This window comes from Telopea speciosissima, chromosome 11 (genome assembly GCF_018873765.1).
Source record: "Telopea speciosissima isolate NSW1024214 ecotype Mountain lineage chromosome 11, Tspe_v1, whole genome shotgun sequence".
NCBI lineage: Eukaryota > Viridiplantae > Streptophyta > Magnoliopsida > Proteales > Proteaceae > Telopea > Telopea speciosissima.
In genome coordinates, this window is record NC_057926.1 from 32,711,939 (window position 1) to 32,733,864 (window position 21,926).

General features: G+C 41.5%; 2 protein-coding genes across 2 annotated transcripts in view; one reads left to right on the forward strand and one right to left on the reverse strand.

Moving 5' to 3' along the window:
- The window catches only part of LOC122646318 (plastidal glycolate/glycerate translocator 1, chloroplastic-like), a 179,532-nt gene extending 165,743 nt beyond the window's left edge, over positions 1-13,789 (forward strand). Inside the window, exons 6-8 of the mRNA XM_043839850.1 lie at positions 11,139-11,316; positions 11,640-11,769; positions 13,481-13,789. Coding sequence (XP_043695785.1) covers positions 11,139-11,316; positions 11,640-11,769; positions 13,481-13,631 — 459 coding nt within the window. The 3' untranslated portion in view covers positions 13,632-13,789. The remainder of the gene's footprint in view (positions 1-11,138; positions 11,317-11,639; positions 11,770-13,480) is intronic.
- A 2,287-nt stretch (positions 13,790-16,076) lies between these two features.
- On the reverse strand, positions 16,077-18,405 carry LOC122646319 (hemiasterlin resistant protein 1-like). Its single transcript, XM_043839852.1, has 5 exons — positions 18,287-18,405; positions 17,743-17,802; positions 17,537-17,617; positions 17,262-17,449; positions 16,077-16,213 (listed from the first exon to the last, which is right to left on the reverse strand). The coding sequence occupies exons 1-5, from the start codon at positions 18,306-18,308 to the stop codon at positions 16,115-16,117; spliced, it is 450 nt and encodes a 149-aa protein (XP_043695787.1). The 5' UTR covers positions 18,309-18,405; the 3' UTR covers positions 16,077-16,114.
- Between the last annotated feature and the right edge of the window lie 3,521 nt (positions 18,406-21,926).

Below are 21,926 nucleotides of genomic sequence, written 5' to 3' on the forward strand. Positions count from 1 at the left end.
GTTCGTGTTCCATTGATTTGGTTCGTCATCCGATTGCCTTTTAGTACGTGCTCCCCGTAAGTGCATCGTTGCCTAGGGAGGTGTGAAAGAGTGTTAGAGGTAGTAGAGAAGGTCCCAAGGGAAGCCCCTTAGATTACATAAGGTTACAGGCCATAAGAGCAGGACCGGATGCAAGTACGGTTTCAAGCTGGACCTTGGATCCGCCCTTGCCTCCGATCAAGCCAGCCTTCCCTGATGACATCGGATTCAAGGGCGGTTTCAATCAGCACCTTACATCCACCCTTGAATCCAATTAAGGCAAGCCTTAAATTTTAAAGGGTTTCTCCTCCCCAATTCGTTCCACTTGGATCTTCACGTTCCAAGGACTAGGGAAGGGTGTCATAGGGTCTACTAGGGTCTGATTACCATATTCAATCCATTGGTTTTAGGGGACTCAAGGGATTGAATCCCGAAAGGTCAAATTCTAGGGTTTTGGGTAATGAAATCCCAAATTCAGCATCAAGGTTGTAAGGAAGGGTCTTAGGGTTGTATTTAGAGGCAAAGCCTCACTAATGAGGTCCAATACTAAACTAAGACCACACCTTGGGTTCCAAGTGGAACCCAAAGTCAATTCCAAAATCATAAGTTCTCAACCCCCAAACTAAAGGGGAAGGGGAGTTTTCATGTACTAACCTAGCCAAGAGAGGAATATCCTAGGGCATTATTAACCAAATTAACAAGTTTAGAAGTCATTAGAAGTTCAAGGTAACCTCCCATTACAAACCTTCAAGGACCTACATAAGCATCCTCGAAGTAAGTGAGGTCACCGGAGTAAACTTGGTTTTAACATTGCTGTCAAAACACATCAGCTAGACTTGGGCCTACTTGAGAGGGCCATACACTCCAATTTGGTCAAGGGTTTCTTCATATGAAATGTAGCCCTCTAAGTCTAGTTTACAACGCTACTTGAATCGCATTGATACGATATGTATAGACAAAGTTATGGTCAAAACAATGAGCTAAGGTCCAGAGCTTGGCAATTCCAGGCAGGACCGGATGCAAGTGCGGTTTCACGCAAAATGTTGCATCTGGCCTTGCATCCGACCTCACCCAGAACACGATTTTCTTCCCCAAAACTCAACCAAATCGTTCCCCAAGGCCCTTAATGGCTCCAAGGCCTTGTAGGGATAGTTTCTAAGGTTCGTTAGGGTCCTATAAACCCTAATGGCACAATGAGTCAAGGCATCTATAGTCCATACCCGATTACCCACCCCAAACTTAGGTTTTTGGGTGAAAAACCTAGGTTTTCGTGGATTAGTTAAATGGCACTTCAAAAAGAGGAGCAAGGCTGTATAATGGCACCCCAAGAGACCAAAATCAAGTCCCACACAAGGGCATTGAGTCCCAAGTGGAACCCAAGGCCATTCCCAACCCCAAAATCCAAAACCCTAAGCTAACAATTAGAGAAATGGAGAGGGAGAGTTGGAAAGATCACTCACCACCAATGGGGAAGCTAGAACCAGGGCTAGGTGTGCCCCCTTGACCTCCTTCCTTCTCCTTCTCCTTCTTCTCCTCTTCCTTTTTTTCCTTTTCTTCTTCCCCTTCTTCCTTTGGCTTGGACTTTAAGAGGGGAGGAAGAGGGTAGCACACAAGGATGTGGACAGCAAGGCTCCCATTCTTCCCTCCCCCCTTCTCTTCTTCTTCTTCTTTCCCTTCTCCATGATTTTGCTTGGATGAGAAAATGAAATGAGTTTTATAACTCAAGTCCCTTTTTATAACATGAAATGGGCTTTTGGGCCTGTTTGGTTGGCCATCTTTAAGACTCAAATCTTATTAAAGTCTATGTTGAGCAATGTGGGCCCACCAACTTGACCCTACATGATATGGAAGAATGGGGATGGGGTCCACCATGCCTAGGAACACCAAGGCGATGTTCAAGACACGGGGCAAGTGGGCCCCACACGAAAATTTACCCATCAGAGGCTCAACAGTACCGTCAGATGCAAGGCCGGATGCAACAACAGTCTTGCATCCGCCCTTTCAACCGACCCTAGAGAAATGGCTTTTTACTCCATGTTTGGCTTTAGGCTTTGGCTCGCACTTCAAGGGCTTTAAGGGGGGTATGTATACATAACATCTAGGGTTAAGAGTTCACCGTGGGGTGGTGCTATTGACCAACAAGGCGAAATTCCATTCTTTGATCAAGCTTTCCCCTTGACTGCCACGGTCCAAGGTCTCAAGTGTCGACCGTTGGCAGCGTTGCCACACCTACTAATGAAAATTCAATTTAGCCCGAAAATTAGGGTGTATTCTGGACGCTGGTATAACAGTCCCTTATCCATTGGGTCATCAGTCTTTACTTGTGAGATGATGAACATTCGCTTCAAGAGGAGTATCTGAAGATCTACAACTAAACATCCTTGTCTCAGATAGGAGGTCAAGGGTACATTTCCGTTGAGATAGAAAGATACCCTTGGTAGAGAGGGAAATCTCAATGCCAAGGTAATAGCGCAACTTATTTAGGTCCTTGATCTCAAACTCTTGACCAAGGTAAGTCTTTAAGCGAGAAATTTCCTCTGTGTCGCTCTTGGTGACAACAATGTCATCAACATACAGAATGAGGATAGCAATCTTGGAGCCAGTTTTCTTAATGAATAGGGTGTGATCATCATTGCTTTGCATGTAACCTACAGACACCATAGCTTTGTGGAATCTCCCAAACCAAGCATGGGGAAACTGCCTCAGCCCATACAAAGCTCTCTTGAGCTTGCAAACCTTTCCCTTAGTTTTCTGGCATGAGAAACCAAGGGGGATTTCCATGTACTCCTCTTCTTCCAGTTCACCATGAAGAAATGTGTTCTTGACATCCAGTTGTTGCAAATCCTATCCTAGATTCATAGCACAAGAAAGAATCACACGGATGGTAATCATTTTTGCAACTGGTGCAAATTTCTCCTGGTAATCCAAATCATAAGTTTGGGCAAATCCTTTTGCAACCAGCCTAGCCTTGTATCAGTCCACTGTCCCATCCATTTTTTGCTTTATAGTGAAAACCTACTTGCAACTCATGGTCCTTTTTTGAGGAGGAAGATGATAAGAATGATTTTCATTAATTAATCAAATGACAATTACACATATATATAGGGCAGCAAACAATGCCACATGGCATAACTGACTCTAGCCTTATAACAGAACACGTGATCACATGTGATCAGACCCTAAGGAGGTCTATCTCTATCATGCCCCCTCAAGCGAACCGGGGGTGGACCCACGGAGAGCTTGTCCCGTAGATAGTGAAACCGCTGCCGAGAGAGACCCTTGGTCAACAAATTAGCCAATTGATCGGCCGTAGAGACATAACGGACCGCAAGTTGTTGAGCCGCAACCATCTCACGGACAAAGTGGAAGTCGACCTCGAGATGCTTCGTGCGGGAATGAAAAACGGGGTTGGTTGTGAGATACATTTCCCCGATGTTGTCGCACCAAACCAGCGGAGCTTGAGACAGAAAGACACATAATTCCTGCAATAGTGAGCGAACCCAAACAAGTTCTGTAGCTGCAGATGCCACAGCCCGATATTCAGCCTCCGTTGAGGAGCGCGACACCGTACGCTGCTTGCGGGAGGCCCAAGAAACTAAGTGATTGCCAAGAAAGATCCCATAGCCGGTTGTCGAACGGCGGTCGTCAGGACAACCCGCCCAGTCTGCGTTGGAGTATGCTGTCAAAGAACGAGTAGTGCCACAGAGAAAGAATAGACCATCATCGATGGTGTACTTCACATAGCGTAGAACCCATTTCAAGGCAGCCCAATGCTGCTCTATGGGCTGGTGCATGAATTGAGAAAGCCGGCTCACAGCGTAGCTCAAGTCCGGGCATGTGACAATAAGATACTGCAAAGCTCCAACATATTTACGATAATCAGTACCATCAACTAGGGGCGGACCGGAAGAGGCCGTGAGTGTTACAGTCAAACCGACGGGAGTTGAGACAGGGTTGGCATCACTCATACCCAAACTTGCCAGTAGATCAGAGGCATACTTGCGTTGTGACAAAAACAGCCCATCCGGGGAGCAGCGCACATCAATGCCAAGAAAGAAGTGCAAATCCCCCAAGTCTTTAATGGCAAAAGTTGTTGATAAAGCCTTGATAAGGGCGGAGATAGCCGGTATAGAGTTCCTGGTGAGAAGTAAGTCATCCACGTAAACCAGAAAATACAAGACGACCTTGCCATTCCAAAAAATGAACAAAGAGGTATCTGTCTTGGAGGCTACAAAACCCTGGCCCAACAGAAATGTACTCAGCCGGGTGTACCACGCACTTGGAGCCTGACGAAGGCCGTATAAGGATTTTTGCAATAGACAAACGTGAGTAGGCCTGGTAGGATCCTCAAAGCCCTGAGGCTGTGTCATATAGACAGTCTCATCCAATGTCCCATGCAAAAATCCATTTTGGACATCCAATTGCCGCAAGGCCCAACCATTGGTAACCGCAAGGGATAATATCACTCGTATGGTTGCTGGCTTGACAACGGGACTAAACGTATCATTGAAATCAAGGCCGGGGCGCTGATGCTACCCCTTGGCCACCAAACGAGCCTTATAACGTTCGATCGAGCCATCGGACTTGCGCTTAATCCGGTAGACCCACTTACAGCCCACAACATTCGACGCAACTGTGGAGGGAACTAGTGTCCAAGTCTTGTTTTGTAATAGGGCATTGAATTCGGCCTGCATAGCCTCACGCCAAGGGGCATAACGCACGGCCTGAGAGTAGCAAGTTGGTTCCACCTCAGGCATGGCCTGAACCTGAGCCACCAAATTTAAACGAACCGGGGGACGCAAGGATCCCCTTTGTGACCGTGTGGTCATTGAGTGCGTGCGACGGACTTGGTGAGAGGACTGAATTGGTGCTGGCTCTTCAGATGGGCCTGTGGAAGGCGCAATAGACTCACCAGAAGGCCCAACAGATGTATCAGTAGGCCCAGTGGCTATACCAGTAGGCCCAATAGACGTATCAGTAGGCTCAGTGGATATACTATTAGGCTTAACGGATGTACTAGGAGGCCCATCAGCAGGACCAGATAAAGAGGGTACAACCGAGGCTGCAAGGGAGCAGCAAGGGAGCACAACCTTTGGTGAATGGTGGTACCAGTGGTCAACAGGGAATGCAACCGGCGAACTAGATGATGATGTGGAAGGATAGGGAAAGGTAGACTCAACAAACACGACATGGCGTGAAATGTAGAGCTTGCGCTGTGCAAAGTCATAGCACTTGTAGCCCTTGTGGTTTAATGAATAACTCAAAAAGATGCAGGGCTGTGATCGTGGGTCCAGCTTATGCCGGGCATATGGCTGGAGCCAAGGATAACAGAGACAGCCAAAGGTGTGTAAGAAACAATAGTCAGGAGTGGTAGCAAAGAGACGACGAAGTGGGCTTAGATTTGCAGTGGTTGGGGAAGGCATCCTATTTATCAGATAGACAGCTGTCAAGAAGGCATAAGACCAAAACTCAGGTGGAAGATGAGCATGTAGGAGAAGAGCCAGACCAGTCTCGGTTATGTGCCGATGCTTGCGCTCAGCAAGGCCATTTTGAGCCTGGGTGTGGGCACATGATAACCTATGGGAGATATACCATGGACAGAAAGAAAGGGTTTGAGCTTGAGAAACTCTCCCCCACCATCTGTTTGAAGGGCCTTAATGCGAAGCCCAAAGAAAGTTTCGACATGAGCTTTGAAGGAAGTGAAAATTTGTAACACATCAGATTTATGAGACAGAGTGTATAACCAGCTATAGCGACTAAAGTCATCCACAATCAACAAATAATAGCGGAAACCATCAAGAGAAGGCACCGGGGCAGGACCCCACAAGTCACAATGAAGTAATTCAAGTGGTGAAGTGCTAATAGAAGTAGACAATTGAAATGGGAGCCAATGGCTCTTAGAAATATTACAGGCATTACAAGGTGAATCTAAAGACATAGACCCAGAAAAGTCACAATCATGTAATATGGCTCGAACTACCTTATGAGATGGGTGACCGAGGCGACTATGCCAATCAGGCGAGGTGCACACACTAGCCATAGCAACCGGAGATGGAGCAGAGGTTGACAGAGAAATGGTGTAAAGGCCATTGCTACTCTGGCCCTTGTACAGGGTCTCCTCCGTCCGAGAATCCTTGATCATAAAAGAAGAGTCAGAAAATACAAAGTGCACAGGATTATCCAAAGTAAAATGGTGTATGGAAAGAAGATTGCAGTGAATACCAGGGACAGAGAAAATATTAGAAGCCTTAAAGGAAGCAGAAGAAGTGTGAAACAGAGAGGAACCTGAGTGGGAGATAGGTAACCCCTGACCATTTCCTACCACGATTTGGTCAGTTCCAGAGTAAGGAGTACTTACGGCCAGATTACTAATATCTGCAGTCAAGTGGTGGTTAGTACCTGAGTCCAAAAGCCACACAGAAGAGGTAGAGGAAGAACAAATACTAAGGAAAGTGTGGTTGAAGCGCTGAGGGCAGCAAGAGGCAGTGTGACCAACTAAATTGCAGATCTGGCAGGTCGAGCGAGGCATATTCATAATGGATGGTGAAGACCAATCCGAATTCCCATTGCATTGAGTCGAATAACCACTGGAAGTAGACACCGGGGAAACATTCTGATTTTGGTAATGAGCAGTGCGAGAATTCCCATTACCATTACGGAAGCCGTCACGACCAGAGGAGTCACGACCATTGCGGTAACCACCAGAACCAGATCCATTGTTATTACGGTAACCACCAGAACCAGAACCACGATAACCACCAGATCTAGAATTACGATAGCCAGAACCATTACCGGAACCATGATAACCGCCAGAGCCATTGCCACGATAACCACCAGTTGTGCCAGAACCAGAGGTGGCACCCGAAGAGGCAACATTAGCCGTAGTCACCAAGGGATTGCGCTCTGGAGAGATCGAGCGAAGATAACTCTCATGACTCAGTAAGAGACCAGTAAGCTCAACAAATGTGAGGGAATCCGAACAAAGACGGATTGCAGTAGCAAAGTCACGGAACTCAGATCCCAAACCCCGAAGGGTTGCTAGTACAAGATCCTCATTAGAAACTGGCTGATCGATGGCCGCAAGCGTATCAGCAATCGTGCGAACAGAAGAAAGATAATCTGTGATCGAATCCGTACCCTTCTGGATTCTTGATAGACGATCTTTGAGATTAAGAATTCTGGTTCACGAAGAAGGAGCAAATACAGAGGTTAAGGTACTCCAGGCCTCAAAGGTAGTAGAGGCATTGACAACATGAGAAATGACGCTCTCAGAAAGCGAAGAAATGATCCAGCTGAGGATCAACTGATCTTGCTGATCCCAAACAGTTGCAGGAACAGGTGCATCGGACGAAGAAGGCCGGGGAAAGGAGCCATCGATGTACCCAAGAAGGTCATAACCTCGCAAAAGAGGAACAAATTGTGCTCGCCAGAGCAAATAGTTCGTGGTGGTCAGCTTCAAAGAGAGCTGAGAAGAGAGATTCGGAGCAACCAGAGAGGCGAAGGAGGCCATGTCTGAGAGATCGGAGCTAGAAGAAACCATCGCAGAAAGAAAGATGTTGACGAAACCTTAACAAGAAACCAAGAAAGCAAAAGAACAGAGAACAAGGTCCAAACAGGAAACAACAGCTCAGATGAGCCAAAAAGAAGCTCTTGATACCATGATAAGAATGATTTGCATTAATTAATCAAATGACAATTACACATATATATAGGGCAGCATACAATGCCACATGGCAAAACTGACTCTAGCCTTATAACAGAACACGTGATCACACATGATCAGACCCTAAGGAGGTCTATCTCTATCAGAAGAGAGACCAAATCCTAAGTACCATTCGTTTTTAGGGCTTGCATTCCTTCATTCATGGCTGCTTTCCACTGCAGTTCTGTGGTAGCTTCCTGCCAATTCTGAGGAAAGGAAATAAACGACAAGGAAGGCATAAAGGTATGATATGAAGGAGAAAGAGAGTCGTACGAAACCACCTTAGCAATAGGGTGTTGAGTACAAGATCTCGTTCCCTTTCGAATGGCAATGGGTAAGTCAAGAGATGGGTCAGAAATAATAGGGGAATTAGAGTAAGTATTACTTGACCAAGACTTATGACCTGGATAAGGAGATAACAACTGGCTAGGTAGTGGTGAAGGTGTTATAGGGGCCATTGGGTGGTGTTTATTTGCTGGTCACGATGACGACGGTCATAACTTTCATGGGCAGCTGAACGTGAACATGAGAAGACTCCCTCCTGGACTGAAGGAACTTGAGAAGAGAAGTCAGAGCCAAGAATAGGCACGGACGGAGGAACATCTTCACCAAACAAAGAAGATTCCCCCCCATGAAGAGGTGCCGGAGAGTAATAGGCAGCTGACTCATGGAATACAACATCCATAGAAACAAAGACCCGACGAGAAGGGGGGTGATAGCCCTTGTAGCCCATCTGAGTAGCAGAGTAGCCAATGAAAACACACTTGTCCCCCCCCCCCCGATGATCTAGCTTGCCATGAAGATGGTGATTCCGGACAAAACAAACACATCCGAAGACTTTAAAAGGGATAAGAAAGGTGGAAGAACCCTGGAGAATCTCAACCGGAGCCCTGAAGTCAAGGACACGAATTGGCATACGGTTGATGAGATAAGCAGCAGTGAGAATAGTTTCACTCTAATACTGAGCAGAAACATTCATTTCAAACATAAGAACACGGGCAACCTCCATCAAATGCTTATTTTTGCATTCAGCCACACCATTTTGAGCCGGAGTATCAACGCAACTGGTCTGATGGATGGTCCCCTGAGTAGCAAGATAAGACTGAAAGGAACCCTCAAGATATTCCCTACCATTGTCACAAAGGATAATTTGGATGCTAGAGTTAAACTGGATATGGACCATGATTTAAAAAAGCTGAAAACAACGAAACACTTACTTTTTTTATGCATCAAATAAATCCAATTTGCTCATGTATGACAGTCAATAAAAGTCAAAACCAACTATAATCGGTAATAGAAGAATGGGCAGGGCTCATACATCAAAGTGAATTAACAAAAAAGGAGAAGAACTTCTATTATTCAAACTGGAATAAGTTGCAAGAGTTTGCTTGGCTAAAACACAAGCATCACAAAAGAAATCCTGGGGATTACAATGCTGAAATAATCTAGGAAAAGTTTTAACCAAAGTGCCAACAAGGGGATGGCCTAAATGCCTATGCCAAAGAAGTAACTCAGAAGAGACTAAAGGAGAACCGGTCTGATGAGCTTGATCCATTGAAGATATGTCATCGTCAAGCAAATAAAGACCACCATGCACTGTACCACAACCAATCGTTTTCCCTGTCGCCAAATCCTAAAAAACACAGTGAGAAGGGGAAAAAGTTACTTTACAATTCAGGTCGGTGATGAGACAACTGATAGAAAGAAGGTTAGTAGAAAAATCTGGAACATGAAGAACAGATGCCAAAGATAAAGAGGGACAACAAGTGATAGAACTCTTTCCAGAAACAGTGGAAAGAGAACCATCAGCCACTCTAACCTTGTCTTTACCAGACCAAGGGAAATATCAGAAAAAAAAAAAAAAACAATTAGAAGAGCCAGTCATATGATCAATGGCACCAAAATCAATAATCCAAAGACGAGAGACAACCGATGCGCAATGACCACCAAAAGAAATAAACTGAGTAGGCAAAGTGGGAGTCAAAGGAAACCAGAGTAGATGTAGAGGTGGAAGCAGGAACAGTGGAAGGCTCCAAGCGAGTCATCAAACGACTACGCATAACATGCTCATCCTGGGAAAGATAGGTACTGGTACTATCAGGAATCGGTTTAGAAGCCTCTGTGTGATGTGCAGCCTGCAAGGATCGACCACAGCCACAACCTTGTGAGAAAGAGGAAGTAGGACGACCATCCAGTTTCCAGCAGATGTCCTTGGTATGACGTTCCTTACCACAGTAGTCACACTTGACTGGTTCCCTATCAGAGGAGGCACGATCAGTAGAGCAATCACTGGATTGAGGGGGACCACCCTTAGTTGGAGTGGACCCAAAGAGTAAGGTTGATCGGTCCTGAGTAGTGTGTTGTAGCATAGTATTGCGGCGGCTTCCCTCTAACTGAATCATTAAGTAAGAATGCTCCAAAGTAGGGAGAGGGTCCCGGCTAAGTACCTGGGCACGAATCCAATTGTATTCAACATTCAGTCCAGCTAGAAAATCATAAACCCGAAACTTATCTTGTGACTTGAAGGGAGTTTCATCAACAGTGCAAGTTGCCTAAAAAGTTGATCCATGCCTCAAAACCCTGAAAAAAGTCGATCTACCTCAAAACCCTGAAGAAAAGGTGATTTTCATATATGGGTCTCTTAGATCATTAGTCAAGGGAGATCTGAGAGCCTAACGGGAGAGAGGAAGACCCTCGGTGGTTTAGGATAGACCTTCTGAGAACTGAAGATGAAACCGAGAGAAGAAAGGTGTTGGGAGTAGTCGGAGAAGAGAAGGTGAGAGGCTGAAAGGTGAGACTGAGAGAGGAAAGGAGGGAGAGAGTGTCAGCGGAGGCTGGGGCTGGGATCTCGAGGTGGATCTCATCTCTAATACCATGTTTGATTCAGAGGAGCCTGCTAGTGGGACAGTCCTATTCTATTTATAATAAGTGACATACAAGTACAAGTACATTAATGCCCCCATGGACAGATTTACCCTTATACCCATATTACACCTGATATTACAATAGGTATTGTAGCTATCATTACTGTTACTCTGAACACATTTGAGGTGTGTTCTAGGTCTAAAGACCTTATGCCTACAGCATCTTCTTATGTGACACCTTTTTCCAAAAATAGTTTCAGCTACATGATTGGTAATTTCCTCTCTAATGCATTCTTTTCAAAGCTCTAGGAAATATTGATGCTCAATGAATGGAAATAAATTTTGAATGAGGTTAACACCATGTAGAAATCATTTAATTGCCAAAGAATCTCCAGTATTTGCATCTTATGGACCTGTGCTCGCTTGGTAGACAAATAGCTCATGGTCATCAATCATGACAGCTACTTGATGCACAATTGCACACCATGATTTTCCAGTTCTTTTTCTTATTACTTGTTGAAAATGATATTTTTTTTGTATTGTACAAATTTCAGCTTGTCAAGAGGCATGCAACAGAGATTTTCTCATCTGTGATCATCTCCACAGTATTCTCATTGTATTCAACTGCACTCATTGGCCGTCTTGTTGGCCTGGAACCTGCTTTGACGGTATCAATTTTGCCAAGATGTATAACAGTTGCATTAGCCCTCAGCATTGTCTCCTTTTTCGAAGGTACACCAACTTCTTGATATTCTATAATTTTAGGTAGGTAATCTTGTTTCCTGAGAGCTATCTGTTCCAGAAAGCCCAATTTTGACAGGGAATACCAAGTTAGTTAATATTTACCATCATATATATATATATATATATATATATATATTTTAGAGGGTGGTGGTGGAGGAGTTGGACTTCATGTCATGCATATTTCTTGTCATGAACCAAACATGCACTATGTATGGAAGTGCAGCGAACCACCACACAGTGTGAATTGCATGTTTCTCTTTTCTAAACTTCAATTTTATCTTTGATTAATGTGGTTATCTTGTTAATTGCAGGTGCCAATCCATCTCTCACAGCTGCTGCAGTTGTACTATCTGGTCTTGTCGGTGCAAATTTTGTACAAACGGTGCTTGACAAACTTCGTTTGAATGACCCTATAGCTCGAGGAATAGCAACAGCATCTAGGTATGCACAATTATTTTCATAGATTATAAATTAATATCTATTACTACCATAACAGTGGATAGTCCACACAGCCACCACATTATGGACACTGGATCTGACTATTTACAGACTTCCATGCCCCTTCATGTTCACAGCAAAAACTTGGGCTGTTGATATCTGAAGTAGCTACCTAAATAATTGTTTGATACTTTCCCGTAATTCAGTTATAGATTTTCATACTTACGGAAATATTTGATTAAGTACTTATATTCCTACTCTTTGCTATGCTATCATCAATTACTTAGAAGCTAAAATTAATTGGAGGGTACAAAAGACTATGTTGGGAGGCAATAGTTAAGGGCCCCCCAAATTATGAAACTATGACACAGAATAAGGGATGTAAACCAAACCAAAATTTTCACTAGTTAACAACCGAACCCCGAATCATGAGAAAATCCCTAGCCGACTTCAAGCTGAATAGACCCGAAGAAAAACCCAATTCGGAGAGGAGATGAGGGAGATCCAAATGTCATCTTGAATGATGTAGAGACCATGGTTAGTCTGTCTGATCCCAAACTATAGATGGCTTTATCAATTATCACCCACCAAAAGAAGGAGGATACGTAGAGGGTGCCAGTGGTCCAACAAGAGTCTAGTAGAAGCACCATCATCAATCAAGGAGGTGATAGTACCATAAGCAAGGGGCCTAAGCTTCAATATCTTTTCTCCAGACCCATGAAGCATCTGAGATCAGGGAAGCTGTCTAGAGTAGAGCCAATCAACCCAAATACTTTTCCTTTTAGCTATTAGTTTCCAGGTCAAATTGAGGATACCAGCTGAGTGTGAGGAGGTTGTGTCATGTGTTGTGCCCCTATGCATTGTGCCCCCTTGGTTCCAGGTGATGGTGTCACGAGCAAAGCCGTGTAGGGAAGGGGAGGGGCGCTACACATGCGGGTGGATTTTAGTGTGTATTGATATACATTGTTGTGGCCCTTAACATCTCGAAATTTTAGGGTAAGCGGTTGTAATTGTAGTTTAAGGAGGTAGAGCAGCAGAGGATCATGTGACCGGAGTAACAATCCAGAATGGTCGACTCTCAGCAATGGAAAGCAAACTGAATCATATATATACTAAAAAAAATTGAATTTCCTATAACTTCTACCCAAAATGATATTGTTTAAATTTTCTAAGGCTTGCCTGTCCAATTGGTGAAGGACAGGAGGTAATTGCCAAATATTCTACAACCCCACCCAGTCAACACAAATACACAGAAAAGTTGCTGAAAATGGAGGAAATCATGGGACGAGTTCCTTGCACTGACTCTGGTAAACAAAACCTTCAATTTGCTGCTAAATACTCCTGTTACCATTGGGAGGAGGATGCAATTTGAATTAAGAGGTGAAAAAGTAAGGATTAAAGAGGTAACACTACTGGTAATTCTTGTTGCCTGGAGACGTTAAGGTCATATATACTGTATTTCTTTTCTTTTCCATTTCTAATAGAATTGTTGGCAGACAAAATTTTTTAACATCTCCTTTCAAGGATTTATCAAGATGACACCTTATGAAGCTACATATATTTATACCATACTGACATACAGAAATATTTTGTTTAAAATGTAACAAAAGTTCCATTATTTCTTTCTTATCTTAATGGATAACCCGAATATTTATGAAGGATCCTTGTGCCACTGTTTCGATGCATGCTGAAATTGCTATTCTGATGGTTTCAGTGCTCATGGATTGGGAACTGCAGCATTATCAGCAAAGGAGCCTGAAGCACTCCCTTTTTGCGCAATTGCTTATGCTCTAACTGGTATCTTTGGCTCATTAATTTGTTCAGTTCCAGCAGTCAGGCAATCTCTGCTTCTGATAGTCGGATAAAATTATTTGCTAGTTTCACATAATTATTCATGGGGAATCATCAATATGGAGTATTCTTCCCTGTGAAATAGTATTTCAGATTTTGGGGAAGAAGTTTCTATTTTGGCTTCTGAAAGAAGCCTATCCTATCCACTAACTGTACAGTATCTGTATTTTGGCTCTAAGCCCTACTGTTTGCTGATCACAATGCAACTTTTCGTTATTGTAAATAGAGAATCTTAATGCAAAACTTGCAGATCCATTTTCTTTGGGATCCTAATCTCATCCATATTTTGATTTAAAGGTTACTGTTTTATTAGGTGAGCAAGGACGCCTCGAGTTTAAACCCCAAATAATTGAAATTCCTGTGTGTGTAGCATACTTAAATTGTGTTATCCTCGTTCAACCCAACTGTTGTTCAAATAGAACAGTGTTTAGTACACTTTCTTGTTCTGGAAATGGTAATTCTTGCCAATACCATCTCATGAAAAGTACTCCAATAGAAATGGTCGGTTCAGTGTCTTTAAAAATAGAATACTATTAAATCACTTCATTAAAAAATAGAAATTATATTTTGAGAAGCTTACGAGTTTTGAGATCAAACAGTGAACCAAATTTGGATGCCAAACATATTAAAAGGTAAGAACCAACAATAAAAAGACATACCCAGTGCATGAAGCCTGCCATTGTGGGGTTTGGAGAAAGTCATAATGTACACAGCCTTACCCCTACTTTGCAGAGAGGCTATTTCCAGACTTGAACCCATGACCACTTGTGGTCACAATGGAGCAACCTTACCGTTGCACCGAGGCGCACCCTCTGGTGAGAAACAACTATAAATATCAAAAATATAGTCCAAGTGCTTCAAGGCTTGTATTTTCAAGAATGCTGTTGAAGAGTTCCTAGAGGGCGGGCCTTGGTGAAATGGTAAGGTTATTCCATTGTGACCAACTCTGGAAACAGCATCTTTGAAAAAGCAACGCAGTGGCAGGAGCCTTGTGCACTAGGTACGACCCGTTTTTTTTTTTTTTTTTTTTTTTTTTTTTTTAACTGTTGAAGAGTTTGTTTGTCTAAACAAGGAATATTGTATATAGGGAATTATAATTTAAGTTTAATTAGGTTCTTGTACTCATTATACAGAGAACAGGAGTCCTCTGTTACATGCAACTTTTCCTAGGCTGTCTGATTCTGTTCCACACTCAATAGACAACCATCTCTCTCCAAGGTGGAGTAATTTCGATTATCTGCTCCAGGAACCTTGTGATCGTAACTCGTAACTGAGTTGAATAACATGCTCTCTAGGTTTAAAACCACAAGTATAAATGTATAATACAGCAATATCTAAGTTTTAGAATAACCCTATAGATTGTAGATCAATAACTACAACCAAGCTGCGCTACATCCCTTTTAATTGGTCTACCGGGTCATTGTAGAGAATCCCTGTCTTGTTTTCCACATTTTTATTTTTTCTTTTCTCCATTAATATACAATTTCTCTTGTGATTTCTTTTTTTTTTTTTTTTTTTTTGTCTCATATAAAATATCAATAATCAATTTAATAATAATAATAGATACAATAGAATAGTAATAATTCTATACATATGAAATCCAAGACATAAATATTATTGGTAATGCTCAGGAAGAAGAAGAGGGGGACGTCTTTTTATCTTTTTTCTGTTTTAAGAAAAAAGTCAATCTCATTTATCGGATTATGATACAAAGTCTGACACACATAATCAGGATCCTTCTTCCACGAGATGATCTTCATGCTGAACACAAAAAAAAGGGGCAATAAGAAGGCAATAGTGGAGGCAACCTGCAACAACATTGCCTCATCTTAAATATGGTCTGTCATTGACAACCAGTTTTATAATTTTCTAAAACAAACATCATGTATGTTTCCCCTTTCCACTGTTATGCAAGAAAGCGTTTTGCTAGCCTCACAGGACACTCAAGGTCCTATCTGCACACATCAAATGGGAACCTGGGCAGATCAGAACCCAAAAATAGGAAAAGGGTGGTGGGGGGGAGGAAGTAGGGTTGTGATTAGAGTTTGAAGGTTATAGATCTGTGAGCTTGGCACATTCTGAAAAGAAATAAGCAAATCCATGAGATTCAGCAAAATTCAAGAAAGGGTTGTCAAGACTGCAATTTCACAGCATCAATCACATCTAGAAGCATAACAGAAAGATTTTGGTTGATGGGTTAGTCCAAAATTTCCATTGTTTGACGAGTGGTAAAGAAATGCAATACAACACAAATGGACCTAAATATTGAATTTTAGATCTAAATCCATTTTGTATAAAATTAGAAGCTCAATTTATCAGGTCTTCACAATTCACAGCAATTAAAGTACCAGTGTCTAGGAATTCCACATTTATTTTTCAGGTAATAACCCTTCAAGAACTTATCACTCACATCACTCAAATATTTTTTTGGATATGGTTAAACTAGCAAAAACTAGACACATATATAGCCAAGAAATCCCACTATTTGTGTACTCCATTAAACACCCATAACAGCACCAGAGCTTCTACGGCACTCAGTGAGCATGTCCATGTAGAACTGACACTTGCTGATATCGTTACCATAATTGTTCAGGCACTGCAAGCAGAGACAGAAAGATCAGAACGTAGTGGACATATTCATTCATACCTTTATTATGCATGCCTTAACCCTAAGGCCATCCTGCACTCATTCCAATTGCAACAAAAGTATGTTTATCCTCTCAAGTGCAGTGCTAGTGCACCACACTTGAGCATCCGATGGTGGCCATGAGACTGAGAGGATGAAGTCTAAAGGTGCACCATGCACAAGTGAGGTGCACCGCACTTGAGAGGATAAAGATCCCAACAAGTACAGATGTCAGCAAGGGAATAATGCAGAGATTATCATGGACATGAACATATAAACATTTAGGTCTCATGATTTAAACATTATGAACCTTTAATTGTGATAATAGAGTCAAAGAGCCGTAAGGATGGGAAACCAAGGTTTTAAAACTTGGAATCGGAAATGGAATTGGTCAGAGAGGATTCTAATCCGAGCCTAAATCGGTTCAGGATTCGCGAATCGGCCCATGAACGGTCCAATTCAAGATTGGATTATAAAGAAAATGACTAGGAATCTGCCGATTAGGAGTGGTGGCAATCAGGATTGGTGACAGCCAATTCCGATTCGAATCGGGCAATTCACCAATCCGATTCCCAATTTTTAAAACCATAATGGGAACAAACGAACTTTAAAACCACATTTTCCCAACACAACAGATCCTGTGAACACTGAAATAGGCAAAAGCATTTTTTTAAAAGTAGAATGCTCAATACTAACTTCTTTGTTGGGGTTCAATATTTTGGTTGTTTTTTCTGACCAAGAAAGACCTTGTAAACAAAAAAGTTGTACAGAATTGCAGAATCAGACGAGGTAAGACAACACCATGGGTGAGTCAGTGGGTGGATTGTGGAAGCTTTGAGTGCATGTGCGCACAAGAGAGAGAGAGAGATGTCTTAGTCATCATCAGCAAAATAGACAATATAAGGTAGAAGAAAAAATTGGGTTCCTCTAAGAATTAAGGTATAAAAGGAGTACTTTATAGCATCACCTGTTTAGGAAAAATAAACGTAAAATTACTCTATATGGAGAGTGAACATACATCTTGGAAGGCCTTGGATTGAACACCGCAAGCATCTGCTCCTCCAACATTGCCCATTGTAGACCCAGACGCAGGTGCAGCAGCGGCAGTAGCTCCTGAGACCACAGTTTCATGTTGAATTACACGAGGACCCATCACCGCATCAACAGCCCTGTGAGCAACAGCGCTTCCAGTACCAAAAGCCATTCCTGTGAGTTAAGACAAGACAATTAGAGAAATAGAGAAATTTAAATAACCGAGACAAGTATTCCACAAAGTTGAAATATTAAACCTACCTTCAGCAATGGTGGCACCAAGTCCTCCAACCATGGATCCACCGCCACCCCGAATAGGTGCCGGAGGAGGAGCTGGGGTTGCTGTAGATACAAATCAATTAAAATCATCAAAGCTCAGGCAATGTTAGGATGTCAAGAAAAGAGAAGAAAAAATTGAATTTGAGTAGAGAGATAGAAACAAAAATCAAAGAACAATAAGAAATTACCTGGCTGAGGTAGGTTACGCACTGGAGCAGCACGAGATGCTGCACGAGGTGCTGGCCTTCCTGCTAATGCAACATTAAAATTTTAAGATAATTATTCATCCTTTAGAACATCAGCAAGTAAAGATGGAAAGCTTAAAAGAACGATTTGCATCACTGGTTAATTGAAAATTCAGCTACTATCTCTTCTTGTTTCCAAAATTCAAGCAATTATGAAATTAAAAAAAAAAAAATTTAAATCCTCTCCTGTAAGCATGGATTTAATTCAGAACTAGATTCACCAATAACTACAGAGTTGTGCAAGGTAAATTAATATCAATCTAACAAGCATAAGATTTCAAACTTTTTTTAAAAAAAACAAATATTTAGAACCAGAGCCATTTGAATCATCCAGACCATAAAAGAGACTCCACCAGACATCCCAAGTAAAAAAAGGAGCACTCAATACAACACATAATACTCAAAAAAAAAAAAAAAAAAAACAGAGCTGGAAGAAACGGAATTTCAGGAATCAAAAGAGACATGAAGGTGAAAGTTGAAACATTACCTCCAGAGCTTCGGCGAGGCATTATTGTAATTGAGAATCAATCAAGAAAACCTTTGATATATAAAGAACAATGAGAGATTTGAGCAGAAAACCAACAAGACTGCAAATGAGAAGAGAAGCGAGAGGGTATTTATAGTTTTGAGGGTTTTGAGCCTCGAAGCTTCTTCTCGAATATTCCTGCGGTTTCTTCCCCAAGTTTTTGAAGGGGAGAGTCTTGGGGAGCAAGGCAAAACGGTCTTCAATTTAACTGATTACCGGTCCTTATTTAATTGTTTATTGAGATGAGATTTAAGATACCAATCCGACGGATGTCCTTCCAACATTAAAAACACCTGGTCTATACAGTTATTCGTTTGAAGATAAACCTGACTTTCCACCAGCCATGGCGGGAGCTGGAGGATCCAGACCAGCCAAAACAGGAATGTTTGGGTCATTTAACATGGCGGGGGCTGGAGGATCCAGACCAGTCAAAACAGGAATGTCTGGAGGATAGCCGAATTCGTTTGAAGACTTCGGTAATTTCACATAAGTATGTGTGACAGCATTAGTGACGTTTTTTTTTTTTTTTGGTAAAGTATTAGTGACGTTTCATACCTATCAGAATTTGCCACATCAGCATTTATGGGGCTTGACAGTTTTATAGATGAACGTTTCCTGGTCAAGAGGCTCAGGACTCTGGAATGCTCAAGAGCATGGTTTCAAGTATCGGCCCGTATTTTTATTGTATGAGACGTATCCGTATCGAATAGTGTATATAACGATACATATTGTTTTTTATAAATGTTGTGTATTGATCGACATGATACCATCGATACATATCGGCACTTGTTGATATGTCTGTTAAAGTCTTTGATGAGAGTACCGGTTTGTATTGAGCTATATCCGATACAATACGATACAATTCAATACAGCCATTAAAAAGCCCATGTTGGTTTCAGGCTCAATATAGAACCTTTTCAAATATGAGTTTGAACCATCTTGCCACTTTTCATGGCAATAGATTATTACTATATGTAAGAAATCTCATCTTTTATAACAATTTCAATTTAATACACTTGTTTCGTTATATACGTTGCCCCCCCCCCTCCTTCTATTTTAATGTTTATGCAAGATACATGTTTTATATTGTTTATCTATATTATTTTTACCTCCAAAAGTGTATTTTCATGTGTATTTTTAACGTATCTTGGATATCTCTAATCTAATACGATATATGATACGTCTCTTAAATCACCGTTCCACTATGATACCTGATACTGATACTTTAAACCTTGTCCAAGAGAACCTGATCTTGATGATCCTATAATAGGTAATTCATGGTGTTCAACCGGGGTGTATGGTCCGCTCCAGTCACAAATTCATATTGCTTTTTGGGAAGACTGCAAATTCAGGTTCCATTTCTTTTCATTGGTGATTTCATTGAGATTTTGTCACCCGATGATACATTGGCAAGCAAAGCTTTGAACCTCAATAGCCCAACAGCCCAGTCCTTGAGAACATTAGTGAACTAGATCTGTTTGGAGGAGCTTTCACTCTATTGGTTCAAGAATTACTTGGTCTAATCAACAAAAACCCGTTAATCTTGGATCTTTATCCCCTGCAATTTCCTGTCCGGTCCAGTTCCCCTAGTGACCCTAACAAGGGGGGCGTAATAACCATTCCACCCCTGCCTGAACACTCTGCCCGGATGCGGTCCATCCCTCCCTTATTATAGGCACTAGAGAATTGGGCCGGGCAGAAAATTGTAGAAGATAATTTTCCCTGTAATCTTTTCAAAGAATATCAATTCTTTATCAATTCTTGGTTCAAGATGTACTTGGGCTTAATTCTTTGTCTATTGTTTTCTTATTTTTTTTTGTTAATGAACATTGTACCATAAACAGTGATTTTTTAGAGATCATTAAAATGATGTGTACAAATATTAGAATGGTATGAAATTCTTTGTTAGATGATGATTGGACAACATATCCAATGATTTTGGGTCTCATTTGGTTTGTCAAGTACAGTTCCCCCCCTCTTCCCCATAATGGTCCCTCTACTACAATCAGTTTAAAGAAAATGTGTTTCTTTAGAGATCATTAAAATGCAAATGTGCAAATATGAGACTCAAACCCTTAGCATCCAGGTGTCATAGACCATATAATTGCCACACAATAGCTTTGTTAGAGCCCAAAATTAAAATGCAAATGTTCAAAGAACATGTGTTTCATTAATCCATATGAGAGAAAATTAGTTATCAACTACAAAAACCCTTACCCAAAAAAGAAAAAAAAAAAAACTAAAAAAAACCCTTGAAAACCAAGGGAAATCATCATTTAAGGTCCCACATCCCCATTATAATTGCCACACAATAGCTTTGTTAGAGCCCAAAATTTAACAAACATTTTGTCGGCATCAATACCTAGACATGCAATCAAATTTAGATAAGTATGTTTTCTCTACATGTTATTCTAATGTTACGAGATCACCCCAAGGACGCCTTCAGCATCCAGGTGTCACAGACCGACCGTGGAACACACCTTGTTCAATAAGTGGAATGCATAGTTGTTTGCTCTCAGGTTAGGCAGTAAGTGTTGGAGAAGGTCAATCACTCATTCTTAAAACCAACATTCTTAAGACTAAAGAGTCGGCCCCCAGCGCCCAGCTCAGCTGGAGAGGCCTAGCCTGATCTAAGAAGTGTTGATTCGATTCGGATAGATTGAATTCAAGAACGCCCTGAAATAAAAATTATTTGAAAAAAAAATCAACCTATTTGAGTAGTAGGGTCCCTTAAAATACAAGAGGAACCACATCCATCATATTTAACCCTTGCTTATGTAGATAGTTTTCTATCTACATAGTATTAAATTGCCAAACTAACTTAGTATCAACAAATGGATTGGTTTCATGGCTCTTTAGTGTCTTCTCAATCCCTTTATACTTTATGGATTACATAGGATTTAGGTTGTTTTTCTGGATCTTAAACTAAACTCCTCATATGTCTTACTCAATATCAACAAATAGATTAGAGAATTGAGAAATTTCTCCATTTCAGACCCATAATACCCTTGAAGAGTTGGATCCTCTCTTAATTTATGAATCTCTCGACTCTTTGGTTCATATTTTCAAAGACCATCCTATCATCTTGATAGCGAAGGGTTTTGATACTATTTCAGGAGAAGCTGGTTGTGTATCTTTATTTGTGTTTAAGAATTTTTTTATTTTTTGGCTCTTGATCGTGGCTTGGCAGGAGATGAAATTGAGACTCAAACTAAGGGCTTTCTTCACGAAGTCAAGGCAAGTTTGTAGATGGAACATTGAATAGCTAAAGTTTAGACCTCTAGTACGAGGGAAGCTCATTCCAAAGCAAGAAGACATCGCATGGGCATGGAGGTGTTTTAAAGTTTTTATGGGATTGCAAAATAATTTTAATCAACTTTCTACATGCTTAATTATGGATTTAATAATCACCTTATGACTTTTATGGAGATGTTAGCCTATCAGGCTAGAAAGGGGGGGGGGGGGGGAGTCTAGATCAGTTCCGTATGTAAATACTCTCCACATATGATGGTAAGCTGACATATGTCCCTCCAGTAACTGATTACCCATTGAAACCCCCCCCCCTCCTCTCTCTCTCTCTCCCTCCCTCGTTTTTTGTTTT

What these genes read in the sequence shown, in the direction of transcription:
- LOC122646319 (XM_043839852.1), bottom strand. Translation starts at nt 18,308, where the DNA reads ATGCCTCGCCGAAGCTCTGGAG. An exon ending in GCGTAACCTACCTCAGCCAG is followed by an intron (nt 17,618 to 17,742) that starts GTAATTTCTTAT and finishes TTGTATCTACAG; the next exon opens with CAACCCCAGCTCCTCCTCCG. An exon ending in AATCCAAGGCCTTCCAAGAT is followed by an intron (nt 16,214 to 17,261) that starts GTATGTTCACTC and finishes CTCTGCTTGCAG; the next exon opens with TGCCTGAACAATTATGGTAA.